This window comes from Poecilia latipinna, unplaced genomic scaffold, assembly GCF_001443285.1.
Source record: "Poecilia latipinna isolate Pla-1442-1.1 unplaced genomic scaffold, P_latipinna-1.0 Scaffold2223, whole genome shotgun sequence".
Taxonomy (NCBI): domain Eukaryota; kingdom Metazoa; phylum Chordata; class Actinopteri; order Cyprinodontiformes; family Poeciliidae; genus Poecilia; species Poecilia latipinna.
Genome location: NW_015114839.1, coordinates 31,122 through 45,963, shown reverse-complemented (window position 1 = coordinate 45,963; position 14,842 = coordinate 31,122). Strand labels below are relative to the sequence as shown.

At 41.1% G+C, this 14,842-nt stretch overlaps 1 protein-coding gene and 1 long non-coding RNA gene across 2 annotated transcripts; both read right to left on the bottom strand.

Moving 5' to 3' along the window:
• Positions 1-2,911: 2,911 nt before the first annotated feature.
• Positions 2,912-6,808, bottom strand: LOC106936828 (uncharacterized). The gene is made up of 3 exons (XR_001422235.1): positions 6,528-6,808; positions 3,591-3,801; positions 2,912-3,500 (listed from the first exon to the last, which is right to left on the bottom strand). It is a non-coding gene; the product is annotated as an uncharacterized LOC106936828 (long non-coding RNA).
• Positions 6,809-8,028: 1,220 nt separating this feature from the next.
• On the bottom strand, positions 8,029-14,223 carry ap3m2 (adaptor related protein complex 3 subunit mu 2). Its single transcript, XM_015018052.1, has 9 exons — positions 14,101-14,223; positions 12,297-12,583; positions 12,034-12,205; positions 11,471-11,608; positions 11,315-11,400; positions 11,077-11,210; positions 10,204-10,411; positions 9,877-10,021; positions 8,029-8,937 (listed from the first exon to the last, which is right to left on the bottom strand). The coding sequence occupies exons 2-9, from the start codon at positions 12,567-12,569 to the stop codon at positions 8,837-8,839; spliced, it is 1,257 nt and encodes a 418-aa protein (XP_014873538.1). The 5' UTR covers positions 12,570-12,583; positions 14,101-14,223; the 3' UTR covers positions 8,029-8,836.
• Between the last annotated feature and the right edge of the window lie 619 nt (positions 14,224-14,842).

The following is a 14,842-nucleotide window of genomic DNA, read 5'->3' as shown; positions in this document are numbered from 1 at the left end:
AAACGAATCGTTCAGCAGATCCCTCACAGCCCCATCTCTAAAACAGAAAGCCTGAAAAGGAAAAACAGAGGTGCAGAGGTGTTGCAACGGGTCAGTCAAAGTTCAGACTTCAACCTGATTAGTATGATGTGGTTGGACCTGAGATGGCTGGTAGAAACAAACCCTGATTAATTGATTCACTGTTGAGAAGAAGATTGGGCTGCAATTCTCGGACAATGACATCAGACTGGGAGCATGTAAGAGTAAAATGACAAACGGTGAACCCTCGCCTATTTGTGGTTCAAGTATTTGGAAATTCACCTTTTGATGGATGTTTTTTCATATCTATTTTTTTATGCAGGTTGGGAGGCTGAAATACTTTGCTGCAACTTACTGTTGCTTGCAAAGCAGCCAAACCAGGAGCACCATTTATTTTTGTTGGCGCTGATTCGTCGTACTCCCAAGAGCAGAGATAAGGAAGACCATAGCTACCAGCTTCTAACATGGCTTCCACCAGGCATATTAATGTATAGCAATGCATATTGATAGATATATTAGCTATTTGAACAATAGGCAGCTATAAGCATTTTTCTGAGGTATCTCAAGTATTCATATATTCTAAGTATTTGTGAGAGATTGTGGTCCCTAACCCCAGCAAATATTTTGAATTGGCTTTGTCTATCAAATAATGACATGACAAAATTTTGTGTTTATTTCTTAACATGGCTTATTAATACATAAAACTTTGGAAGGGTTTCTTGGAACAAGGTATTTTTTTTTATCGTTTAGCAACAACAAAGAACTGATCTACTATTCCATCAAATACTGCACTGCATGTGTGAATATTAATCCCTATCATCAAATAACATCACAACAGATTGGACCAACATGCAAGAAATACAAGAACGACTCAGTGGAGTCTTATAGAATATCCTTGGATCTCTACAACAATCAAGACAATACAATGCTGACAGAATAACTTAAGAGTTAGTTGGTTTGACTGAGAATAAGGGAAAAGTTTCTATAATCTTAAGCTTCTCCAAAAATAAATAAATAACCAGGTGCATTATCTCTTGAAATCACGAAGCAAAAGCATGATACTAAACTGTCAAGTCACGCCGCCTTACCAGTCAGTCAGTTACATATCTGGCTGCCACTTCTGAAGCCTCGACCCAAACAAGACAAGCCAAACTGGAAGAGCAATAACAGAAACACTGAGTTTCTGTTATCGGCTAAACAAACACCATCTCCCATTTCAGCTTGAGTATGCACTCTTGGTGAGTATTAAATAGGTTCCCTAAAAAGTAACTTGATGCATTTGTGCCTCTAACAAATGCATCAAGTAAAGTTTTCTTTAAGTCATGAAGGTTTAGTTCTGTAGTTGTCAAACTGCGTTACTTTTGTTAAATTTAGTGATACTCTAAGTGATATTTGCTATTTACATAGCAAATACAAAGTAGATTAGCAACAACGCGAATAGCAAAACGAGTCATATACTGAAGGTACATGTATACTAGTAGATGACGTTCTTGTGAATATGTAAAGTATCACCATGTTTTAAAGGCACAGCAGCGATGCTGAATTTTGAGGTGAAGGTTGGTGAGAAACTTTCATCAGTTCCAGCTGGGTTTCACTCTTCCAACACAAACATTTTTCTTTGGGAACCAAAAGTTTAGATACTGTTTTCAGATTGCACTCATTACATGTTTTTTGCTGTTAAGCTCTTCTTTAGAAGCATGAGAATATTTTATAAGTTGAATAAACAAAATACGCTTGTTTTGCTGTTTATCAGCCTGTGCGCTGTGTGCAGTATGTGTTTACTTCTCTGGACATGCTTTTGTGGTTTATTCTAGATTTTCCTGCTATCCTCCATCCCCCGGTGCTTAAGATGCTGCTGCATATCCAAACACACACACATACACGCAGACACGCATACACACACATGCACACGTCCATTAAAGCACAAGAGAAACACTTTAGGAAACTGCACTCTCTCCCTCTTTCTTTACACCCCTCTAAAACACACACATTACACACGCACACACTCTCACAAAACGGCCTAAGGTTAACCCCCACCCTCACTGGAAGCTGCAGAGGTCAAAGGACAAAGCGCAAGCAACGGCAGGAATTCTCCGCCGTTGCTGTTCGGTAACCCTAACAGCCTCAGCCATCCAAACGCCGTTCCCTCCGTTTACCATTAAAAGAACATAAATAAGTAAAAACACTCCAACACAAACATTCAAAACATTTCCCAAATTGGACAGATTATATTATTCATTAATCTGCTGTGCAAACTTCTAATTGATTAAAAAAAATAAAACATTTCAAGCCATTTTAGCAATGCACACGGTGTTCTATTGCTGTGTAAATTGTGTGATTGTGCGTGTGTATTTGCCTTGGCAGGACTACTACTTCCATCTGCTCTGGCACCATTAAATGGAAGCAGAAGCTGGTTCTGTGTGTCTGCCACAAAGACGGGGGGGAAAGAACTACGATATTTTGCGAGTAGAAAACTTCCAGTTGTAGACGGCAACTTTTGGTCCTACTGCCAGGTTTCATCACATAAGGGAGGACTTTTGCACTTGCACCCTCGCAGCTTTGGCTCAGTCTCTGCAGAGCCAGCCTGAGAAGAAGCAGGTCCTAACTCGCCGATAGGAACACCAGCTGACATTTGTTGGTCTAAAATGAACATCCCTGAAAAGATGTGCTGGATGCCTGGAACAGTGTGTAATGGATCTAACCATTCCAAGTGGACAAGATGTTCTCTCCAGTCATTTTATGTCCCCAGAAACAGAACCATGGGCGTGGTATGAAAACGTTTCAAGGCCTCCAGCTCAAAGTTGAGAACGTACTAATCGGTTAACTCGGCAAATATTAAATGACATCATTTGTTTTTTTGAGTTTTTTTTTTTTTTTTTTTAACTCCGACGTTAACACAATATCCTTACAGGCAGCTAGAAAGATCAGATCAGAGATCGTACCTCGCTCACGTCGCCTTCGCTCCGTCTCTTCTTCAGCTGCTCACATTTGCGCTCCTTGCAGATCTGCTTGCCCGTCTTGCGGTTCAGACAGTTGGCGCAGGTACCGCAGTTCTCCTTCCGAAAACAGGGAGCGCAGGCGCCGCATTTCTTCCTCCTCTTTTTCTGGAGGTCGGTAGTAACGGCCCCCAACGGAGACAGGGAGAAGAGTCCTGCTTGCTGGTGTTCGGCCTCGATGTATTTGCTCAAAGGGGACGTCTTTTTGAAACATTTTCTTTGCAAAAAGAGAGACCGAGCTTCCTCTGCATCCACGGAGAGCTGAAACGTGTCCTCAGTTGGCGGGCCTGGTCCTGCCCTCGGCCTGGGCATGGTGACTTGACTGTCGTAGTGTTTACTAGTGCTAAAAACAACAGAGACTAAAACACATGGATTAAAAAAAACAGTTCAGTGTATTTAAAAAAAAGCTGAATTTAAAATCCAAACTGTGTAAAATCCTAAATGGGAGCTTTAGGATTTGACTGCAAGAACTTCAAAATGTCGACCCTAACAAAGAAAAAAAAATGGTCAGATGGAAGAGTGCTGAGTCTAGATAATCAAAAAAGTCACAGTCCTCCTAAATGTGTGGGATGTTACCAGAAGAATCGGCTCAGTGTTCACGTCGTCTTCCAGAACGACATGAAAGCGATGCGATGTTCCCAGTCGTCCGGGTGGCCCCAGACGATCCGAGCACGAACTCTGAGTCTGGATACCATCTCTTTGCTTTGAAGAAAGTTCTGGCAAGCAACCAAGTTGTTGGGCCCACTGCTGGAGCTTCAAGGCATTGTCTACCCAGCCTGGGTACTGTCTGGAAGTGTGCAGAGACCAAAAAAAGAAACACAACAGTGAGGGATTTACTACTTAAATTAACCACAAAGTGGTAGCTTGTTCCATTTTTTCCATCACAAGATGTTAGGATAAAAAAAAAACTCTACTGATCACAGTCTTTTCGTCTGCACTTTTATTTGTCTTAGGAGTTCTAGTTTTAACCGCACACAAACAAACACTCGTGACTCCTGTCTGGACATCGTCTGGTTTTAAAAACCAGCTGTCGGGGCTTTGAATCGAGTTGGCCCTTAGCCATGCAGCGCTACGTGAACGGTTTGAGAAGATGTGTTTTCCTAGCAGAGCGCACATGGACAGGGTGGTTATGTGTCCCTGAATGATGGAGGGGGACGACAGGCTAATGCCAGGAGAGGACTCCTTTGTTTGGGGGTCGCGCACTCCAGTCAAGCGTCAGTAAAGAGAATTGTGCAAAGGAAACCTAGTGTTTTATTTCTAAAGCCTGGGTTCAGTGCTCACAGCGGAGCCAGATCTCCTTGTTTGTTAAAGTTTTGAAATAATTTAAATATTGCACTGTGGAACACCATGGGTAACTTATCATACCAAGTCTTGTTTAATTGTTTAAAAAAATGTTATTTTCATAGACATTATCTGCGGTTTCATTGCAATCACTGCCAGAGCTGCTGTGTGACTATCTGAAGGCTTTGGACAGCAACGTTGCGGTCCGCAGTTCATTCTTCCCTCAACTGACTTGTCTCCAACGTGTGCTGTAGAGTAATCTGCTAAATGCATGTCTCTCACTAGTTTCTCTGTGGAACTACCCCAGCGTTCTTGTTAACAGGTAGAAGAAGGAACTTAAAAATTCCTCTTTTTCAAACAGTTCCACTCTGCTAAGTGTTTCATGTGTACATTTTACTTTAACTGATTGTGATACGTTGCAAGTTTTACACCTGATTTAACTTAAGGGGTTCAATCACCAGTGTGTAGTGATAAAAAATATAATCTTAACTGAAAATGAGCAAAGTCTCATTGGATTTTGATTTAACCAACTAACTTGGTCCCTATGTATGTTTTCACTGGTGCGCATCACATGACTTTATTCACCACTTTTGATATTCAAACTGTGAAAACCAGTGATTTGAAGTAGCTACCATTATTCTGACCACATTAGCTAAAAGGAATATATTGACTGTAAAAAGTATTCAATGTTTTGGATTTGTGGATTGTTCAGTGGAATGAAATTCCAAATTATTCACAGAAAATTAGCCTATGTGTGGATTTTTCACAGAACTTATTAAAATATTCTAAAGGAAAGCTGAAATAGCTAGGTGCTATGCTACTTTGCATGCCAATGATTGGCATTAGCATTAGCATCCAGGAGCGCCATTCATTTTCCTTGGTGGTGAAGGACGACTGAGGATGTTCTCTTCTGTGTTCCAGTGTTTGTATTAATGTGTATTCACCCCTTAACGTGCAACGAAACGCTTGCATGCCATTTTCCTATTGTATTTTCCTTACGTAGCTTATGCAGGTGTAGGTTAGGTATCAAATTGTGTAGGATATGTTGGACCCAGAGGGATATGTTGGAGCTGTGCTCCATTAAGGCTGGTTGGTTGTTCAGGCAAATAACTTTGGGTCATTATGTAACCCCAAAAACACTCGTTTTAAGCTGTAGCCATCATTCACTTTTTGTAAATGTTAGTTGTGCCCTTATGGGTACGAACTAACCTGAAAATGGGACACACGAAAGCCGTATTTGTAAATACTGAGTGAGAAGTAAAAACTCAAAATAAAGTAATTTGTGTGAGTGTCAATTTTCAAAGTTTAAGTTAGCTAGCTTAAAATTAAATGATAAATACCTGTGATAAACTCATGTCAGCTGTTTTAGCACTAGGACTTAAAGCTTGAGTGTCAAGATAAAGTCATAATTTTTTACCTGCGTCTTCCTGTCCATTAAGGTACGGCGTCGTCGACCTTTATTACAACGACGCCACATTTTAAGTTATCTACTATAACATTAATTTCCCTTGCAACATTGTCATAGAGACTTTTACAATGGCTACTAGGCTAATTTTACGCAAAGCTGTTACCTGGGCCAATATGTTGCAACTATGCTACCAGATAAACGCTGACTCAACGGGTCGGGGCATTTAACAACAACCAGTAAATCACTGAGCACGTGGTCTCATCTGCGAGAGTGTGGAAAAGTCAGTAATGAGCGCGCGACGCGACGCCACCTCCGTCACGTCAGTAATGAGCTCCCCTCCGCTACTGTTATGATTACAGTAGGTCCACGTGCTTCCCAACAGAGATCCCTGCAGGGGGTCCAGGGCAACCAGTACAGATCAAAGCAGTTAAGATAAAGAGTAACACCCCGCCCTCAGATTTTACATTAGGATACCGCGTGTTATCTGCGCGAGGATACACAAACCCCATTTAGAGCTGTGAGTGGGGGCACGCGGCTCATTACTTCAGGTGACAGAAATCGCACTTTCACCGCAAATACACAATGGGATTTACATCAACTTGCGTCACATTGCAGCAGAGGTCCGGTTACTGTAAAAAAAAAAAAAAAGGCTGAAGCTTTCACAATTACAAATCAGACTCCATTATTATATGAGGGTTTATATCAATATTATTATAACCGATTCCATACTGCTTACAAATGTTAATTGGTACCATTCATGCTAACGTGACGAATAAATAGGGTGACCCCAAAATGTACATTTACAATACAATTACCAAACTTACCTCAAAATGTTTATATATTCCTCCTCAAGTTAAGAGTTTCAGGAATGCCTCCTCTCACTGAATAGCTGCTTTAACAACTAACAACAAAAAATCTTACTCACGAGAGGGGGTAAAAACAAGAAGGATAAAGTTCCACCCTATATGACATAACTCTGCCTTTAGGCTCCTGACTGGTCGACGTTGCGGTCAAGAGAGTGAGAGAAAAAGTAGGATCTTTTGGAAAGGGTTAAAGTCTCGAGGAAATTATGGAGTGGAGTCCAGCCGGAGCAAATTGGGGGAGTGATGACGTCACAAGACGAGTTGATCAGGGTCCGAATGGCCCCAAGAGAGATAGGGAGTGGTGAAGTCACCAGCGGATGATCTAAAATAGATTTTCAAGAGTTCTTGATGACAAAGTGAGCTGCGGTTTCCTCTGGGGGAAAATGATGGGGTATGAACAAAGTGAACAGTGATGTCATGAGTAGGTTTCAAACCAGACGTCGCTGCACCGTGACGAGACGAATGTGGATCTTTCAGATTTGAAGCCTCAGCAGACGTGTAATGACTGGCTGTGGTCAGGGGAGGGGGTGTAAGGGTTTAGATAGCGCAGCTTCTGAGTCAGCAAGAACTCAGGTTCGACAATGGGTGGGTGTACATCTAAAGACTGTTGTCACTGCCAACTAATTATACTGGAGATGGTGTTGGACAAATCAGTCCAATTCATACTTTTCTTTTTTGATTTGATTTGAATTTCTAGGGACGTCTACTTTAAGGGGCCCTATTATGTGTTTTCCAGACACATAGTGTCATTTCATAGCACGATCAGCGATCTATGTCACTTTCAGTTGTAATAAAAATACTATAAATGTCAAATGTGGCTTAAAAGAAATAATTTAACGCCTTGAAAATGAAATTAGGCCTCTGTCCCTTTAAGAAGCTCCTGCTCGTTCTGAGACTTTGCCTTCAGGAAGTCATCACAACATTTTTTTATTGCAGAACAATTAGATTTTCAATATTAAATTTTCTCGATCTCTAAATGTCTTTAAATGCCAAGTCATTGCTCATCTCTGGAGTATTTCCCGGATGGCTATGCCACTTCCAGATGTAAGAAAAATGCATCTGAAGGTGGCATAGCCTTCATATGTGGTGTTAGGTTAAGATCTATGTTGCATGCTCAAATTTATAACTCAAAAAGTTTACTAAATACAGACACCTTGTTTTATTTGCTTTATTCTATCACCATATGCTTTTTTGTTGTTGACATTTTATGTGCTGCAGGTCAACGGCTCAATCCAAGCAATTGTCCAATGTCAATAAATGTTCAGTACATTCATGAGGGAGGTTGTGAGATTATATCTTATGTTGAAATTCACAACCTGTTCTGCATCTTCTTCCTCTTTTTGCTAAAACATGTCGCCATAGTTACTATGCTTGTACCAGCCCAGATAGAAACAACAGGGAAACTCCTCACTAAGCAATATGATGACATAATTCATAAAATAAACAGACAAAAGATCTGCTAGTGTAATCGTTCCACTTTAAGACTTTATTTCTTTTATTCCACCATCACAACACTCCATTGGAGGTTGTATTTTCAACAGACAAACAAAAAAAAAAACACTGTAAACACAAAATGCAAACCATCAACATTTCCTTGGAGGTACTCATCGTATTACAGAAACGTATTATTTTTGATCGGCTAGCCACCGATCAGCATGCCAGCACGAAGTAGAGCAGAGTGAGGATGCAGAGGCAGGAAACAATCACCTCCCTCCATATGCAAATATGTCTAAAAGCTCAGTTGCTGTGGCAACATTAAGAATTGCATCTTAGCATACACACGTTACGCAGTTTTCCTGGCAGTGAGGAATACGACAATAGGAAAACATTCAGTTCTTGAACGTGTAAATTCTCATTCTTCAACATTGTGTGGTGAAATAAAACTGAAGGAAACAGTCTGAACTGTGAGATGGAGATTTTCCATGATAAACAATCAAACAGCTTTGGTCGCTCCAGTGTTCATGACAAAAAAAAAAACTAAACTAAATCTGAGAAAAAGAACAAAATAAGGTTCAATAAAGCAACAGAGGGATAAAAAATGACATGTATTTAGTTGTGAGGACACTTTGAAGACATGATGACTGAAGGAGTGTTTTCAAAGCAGCAGTGTGCGGATGGGTTCCCTCCTCACTGCTACAAGGAGCCTCCCCCACCAACCCCCCGGTTTGAGTGGGTAAACCTCAGTGGGAACCCCATGAATCCACCGGCTCCCCCTTTCACCCCTTCCTCCCCCTCCAGGACGACCTCCTGGGGGTTTGGACCAGCAGTCTTTATGTTCGCACCTGGAACTTTCCGGCCTTGGTCATGTATTTGATGCCTTTGAAGGGTTTATACTTCTCCCCGTACATGTCCAGCCTGTTCACCTTCAGCCCTGTGCGGGGACACAAACTGGGGTTAAAATCATACCATATGAAATAACTAGAGACGCACTGATCCAACATTAATATCTGGATGGGTCCCAATATTGACAAAAAAAGATAGATCAGGTATTGGTGATAATGTATTCGATCCGTAACGGCAGATCTGATCTATTCAGTCTAATTCTATGCTTTGTGTTTTACATTATATTACATCATATTTAGAATTCCCAATTGGACTTTCTGAACCATTTGAAAGCAGGTTTGTTGCTGTTTATTTGTTACATGTTTGACCTGGATAGTCAACTTTATTTTTGTCAGTTTCAGTTTATTTATTTTATATTGGTTCTTTTACTTCTAATTGCACTGGTTGAACAAATTAAAGTTGTGTTGTGTTTGCATGTTTCACCAAGATTGTGAAGTTTTTGTTGTACTCAAGTGTGCTGTACTGGTGCAGAGTTATTTAGGAAATTTGTGTCTGTGTTTAAAAAAAGATGCTTTTTATTTTAAGTGAATTCAGCACTGTTTTTATGTATCAGATTGGTATTGGCCAATATTAAACCTCAGATATTGATATCAGAAGTCAAAAAAGTGGATGGATGAATCCCTAAATGCAGGGCCTAATGCATCTTTTTAGAGTTGAAGGAACTATGAGCTCAAAAATATTAAATTCTAAAAGAAAATAATTTCTAAATTGGCAAGTTTAACTTTGCTGCTGAAAAAAATTTACTTTGTTCACATATTTACCAAGGAGGGTGTCATATGTTACCAATTCTAATGCAGTTGGAACATCTGTATTATAGTGTCAAGTGGGTGTGTGTAGAGCATTTGGCACCCCCTAGTGGACATGGCGTAACATTACTGAAAGAAATAAAAACCAAATCAGGCGGTTGTCAGCTGAGAACTGCTTGAATGTGATTGGAGTGTGTGTGTGTGTGTGTGTGTGTGTGTACCTGAGATAGCCATCTGTTGGATCTTGAACTGGATGTTAATGGTGGGGTTCTCGTCGGGTTTAGAGGCTCCAGCTTGCAGGTTCATGGTGCCTTTAAGGCTGGGAAGCTTCTGTGGGTTGATCTTCCCAACATCCCACGTCAACAACTTCCATGGCAAGAAAAGCGGGGGAAAAAAATTTAAATTTGAAAAGAAAAAAAAAGTTTTGAGCAAATATACTGTAATATCCCTTTATTTACAATATTCAATTGTGGCCACCATGAAGTGATAATCCATATAAAAAAAAACACAAAACACATGCACATTGGGACGGTTGGGTCTGTCGGTACCTTTGTGACGGGGTCGAAGGTGTACGTTCCTTGGGAGGGGTTGAGGTTGGCGTTGAGGACGCCCCGCGGCAGCTGGCTGCTGACCAGGACCGACTCCACGGCTTTCCCCATGGTCTGCTTGGGGCCCAGGGTCAGGTCGAAGCGGCCCTGGGAGCTGCCCTCCCGAAAGGTGATGTTGTGTTTGACGTAAACGGGGATGGCCACCAGGCTGAGGAGGAAGGGGAAGGACAGGAGGTAAACACACGGGATATCATTCTGAAGCCAGAGATGAAAACTACTGAGCAAAACCGAAACGTGTTTTATTGGTGTTTGATGACACAGACCAAAATAAAGTAGAATGAGTGAATGATGCACAATGTTTAGTTTCAGAAAACATTTCTCAGCTTAACTATATCAACTATGAATCTAAATGCAGAGCAATCATAAAACAAACCTTAAAAGCTGTGAAAGACTTCAGACTACACCCAGTCAAAATCCAAATCTACATTCAATTAAAAAAAAAGTCTAGTAAGGGAAAAAAAACTGTGGCAAGAATTGAGATTTGATGTTCAGTTCAAAACAAAAGGGGGAAAAGCTGCTATTATGGTAAAAAAGACAAAAAAAATTTTTTAAATTATTGACTAAGGTGGTGCTGGATGAAAGCTCATCCAGCACCACCTTTTAGATTTGTCTCATCAAAAATATTATCAAATACATTATTTACTTTTTCCTTCTGCTTGGTCTGCCTCATAAAATCCTAATCAAATGCACTGAATTTGTGATTTTAACACAAACAAATGTAAAAAAAACAAACAAAAAAAAACTAAAAGGCGTTTCTAGAATATGCCGAAAAAAAGAAAAAGAAAAAATATTGCGACTAAAACAAACACGGACTTCTGGGAGCTGACATGGTAGGAGAGCAGCCGGAAGTTTCCGTCAGGCGGGATGAAGGAGAGGATCCGCTCGGCTTCCCAGCGCTTGAACCGAACGCACGGGTGGAAGCTGACGTCGTCCAGCAGCCGGGGATTCTGGGAAAGGACGACAGGAAACGGGAGTCTTTTACTTTCCGTTTCTACTAACAGATTTCATTTCTTCATTTTTTTTTCTTTTCTTTTTAAAGGACTAAACACACCATGAAAGAGAGCGTCAGGTCGGGCATGCCGGTCAGCTTCACGCAGGCATCGATAACTCCCTGGATCTCCGCTGTGATGGTGGAACCTGTCGGAAGACGCATCCTGACTGATCCTGACTGGAGCTTTGTTTGTTTTTTAATTCTCCGCGGTTTTACCTGACTTATCGATGATGGCGTCGATCTCCTCCACCACATCGAAATAGGCCTCGTTGTTGGTGTACTTGACCCCGGTGCGTCGCCACGGCACCACGGACAGCTGGCCGGTGGGGAGCTGCTCACCGACGTTGGTGCTGCCTGGAAAAACATGAACAAAAACAATGAAAATCAAATAATGAAGTAACAGTCAGTTAGTGGCTGGAAATACATTAAAAGGGAGCTGAAAACCAAAGACAGGCCTTCAGAATTACTCATAAATACACAACTTGTAAGTAATACAGGAAAAATGTGTCTTATTGTGTGTGAAATAATCTAATCTGAACCAGAACTTTGTCACGATTAAGGAATTATTGACTTAAAACAAGCTCCTATATCTAGCTGAAAAGTTACTTGTACATTAATTTCCTTTAATCCAAGTGTACAAAGACATTTACACTAGAAAGAAGAAAAAAACTACTTGGTAAGATTTTGTTGTTTTTTTTTTTGTGTGGTGCAAAACCATAAAACTCTCTGATCCCTTTGTGTGTTTTATCTGTAAAATGCGCTAAAACTTGCTGGAGGACCTGTGATGGTGTTGACCATGGTGCGGAGGATGGTGGGAGGCTTAATGAGCTCTTTGAGGATGTTGGACTCCGTTGCCAGGGGGAACCCGTTGTCCAGCATCTCCTCCAGCAGCTCGTACACCACCACCACGTTGTCCTTGATGGCAGCCTCAGTGCACACGCCGAAATAGTCCTGGAGGGGAGGAGAGAAGCCGGGAGGTGTGAGTCGACACAAAAGCAGCGGACGTAAAGCGGAGAAAAGCAACCCAAGTGCGACCCCTGACCTGGAAAGTGTCGACGACTCTGTGCAGGAACTCGATGACGAAGAGCGGCGGCACCTCGCTCTGGATGACGGCCACGAAGTAGATGCGGTGGCGCAGGACGCTGATCAGGTAGTGATGCGGCGTGGGGATCACCGGCGGGACGTTCTCCGGCTCGGTGGCGCGCTCCTGTGCCTCGAAGAAGTAGTCGCACACGGAGCGGCTCACCACGCTCTTCCAGTGCTTCTCCAGGAAGATGTCGCCGGACGCATTTATCAGGAACAGGCTGTGGATCATCTTGGCTGGAGAGGCTGAGGGAGGAGGAGGAGGAAGAAGACGGAAGACGGGGGTTGGTTTCAACGATCTCTTTTCGTGTGGCGGGGAAATGAAGTCTGAGCAGGACTTCAGAAGGTTTTTAAAATAGCAGTGCAAATCAAAACGTCTGTGTCGTGAGTATCTGGGTTAACGGCATCAAAAAACCAACAAGAATCCAACTAGCATGAGAAAACAACGTGACTTTTTACTGGTTTCCACATGGACTCTTAAGCCGTTCTGTTGCATTTGAGCGAAAAACGTGTCTGAGCAAGAGTGGAGCTGAAACGATTAAACAAATTATCGTGAGTAATCTTATTATTGTGATTAATCGAATTATAAAAATAATCGTCAACTAATTTAGTAATCGATTAATTGTTAATTGGTGTGTACAAACTCTAAAAATAGTAATTTACTGAAAGAATAACACAGTAATAGAAGTAATTAAGCCAAAACAGTGCAAAAAATATAAACATCTTAGATATAGACAGACTTTGTCTTTCAACTGTACCTTTAAAATATCCATATTGACTGAAATTTTGTTGCAAGACTCTAATAGTGATAAAATAAAGAAATAATTATTATTAGTAATAATAATAAAAAGTATTCATGTAAATTTTGCAGTTAAGATGAAAACGCTGATTTGTCTGTAAGTCTCTTCTACACAGAACTCCTCGGGTGGCAGATTTAGCTTCACCTGGTCCAAATACTGTTTTTTGTTTGTTTGTTTTTTTACTTTGTTTGTTTGTTTTTTGCTATCCAGTAAATAGCCAACAGATTAGCAGTCATTATTGTTTTTAGCTGCATTCTGCAAATGCATCCTTTGCTCTGAACTTTTGATTGAACTATAAGCTTCTTTGTGACTACACCAGAGATATTTGTCTTGGGAGTTGTTTATCTTTATTTAAAAAAGACTACATAGGACAAAAGACTGGCAATGACAAACAGAGAAACATGTAACATGTTGCATGGATGAAGAAGGGAGCTGGATTGATTTTACTGAAAAATCTGGCGTTAGGCTTTAAATGTTAAAGAAAACTCTAAGCGTGCCAGTAATATAGGAATTTCAGAGTTTCTCAACTAAAATGACCTTTTCGAAAGACTATAAGAGGAGATCATTTTTGTAATCGCGAGCAGAAAAGCCCTCCTCTCCTCACATGACACACTTCTGCTGCCTAAGAAATATGACACCGGATTCATTCATTAAACATGCGGCAAAAGCTATCGAGTTCGGGGCGGATATACGCGAAAGCAGACAGAATGGCCACAATTCGCACAAATTTTCATAAAAGCAATATAGTATGCAACGAAGAAGGAGCTAGGTGCATCTGTAATGACTAGAAAATGAAGGCCTCCATCCGCAAACATCAGGATGCTCTATCCGTCCCTCCTCCTGCTTCAGTCTCATGACAGCGGAGAAGCCCCGTCACTCGGGAACCCGCTCAAATAACGAGCTTAGAGCTTAGAAAAGACACAAATTACCTGCCGAACCACTCAAAAGCTGACACTGACTTACCGAAGTGATGTTTTTTCTCCCTCTCGACTAGCCCTTCGCCTTTTCTGCCACAGAAAGATTAAATAGCCGTCGCTGCTTCCCGTTAGGTGGAGCAATATACCCTTAAACCATACACGATGGAGGTGTTGAGCGAGCCAATCACAGGCAAGCTAGAGTGAAATGTCCTACCTACCTAATGCACCGATTGGTCAATAACACGGAAGTGACTGGTGAGAGATTTGGTACTGATTGGCCCGTGTCGGTAAACATTAGAAAAACTGCCCGCGGATTGGTTTAAAATGTAGCTGGTCTGACATTTTGTTTCCAGTATCAGATTTCATCTTGTGGAGTTGCTTTCTGTTCAAATAAACAGGAGTTGATCCTAAGGAGGCAGTTCAGTAGAGTAATGGCAGAAGTTTCTGCATCAGAATCCCATGGCCGAATTTTGATACTGTTTTGGACCATATTTAGAATATTCTAATACTTAACAGAAGGGAAAAGCAAGTTATACTCCAACATCAAGTGTGCATTTTAAACGTACAGTTAAATGATAGCAACATTTGTCTGCCTACTATCTCTAAAGTTGCAGTATATCTCTTATAAAAAAAAAAAAAAAACTTTTTTATATATTTGTTGAAACTATATCTGACAGGGTGTTTGTTATAAGATAGGTAATATGTGAATGGACCTTACCAAGCCCCGCCCAGAAACGCCCCTAGACAGTCTCACGTCGCTGCATGTCTCACAAACAAAGCCTCGCGGG

Bases quoted from the DNA above. Each gene is read 5' to 3' on its own strand.
- ap3m2 (XM_015018052.1), bottom strand. From the start codon at position 12,569: ATGATCCACAGCCTGTTCCTGATAAATGCGTCCGGCGACATCTTCCTG. The intron at 11,401-11,470 runs GTAAAACCGCGG...GTCTTCCGACAG, and splicing joins CGCCATCATCGATAAGTCAG to GTTCCACCATCACAGCGGAG. The intron at 8,938-9,876 runs GTACACACACAC...GTCCCCGCACAG, and splicing joins CCAACAGATGGCTATCTCAG to GGCTGAAGGTGAACAGGCTG.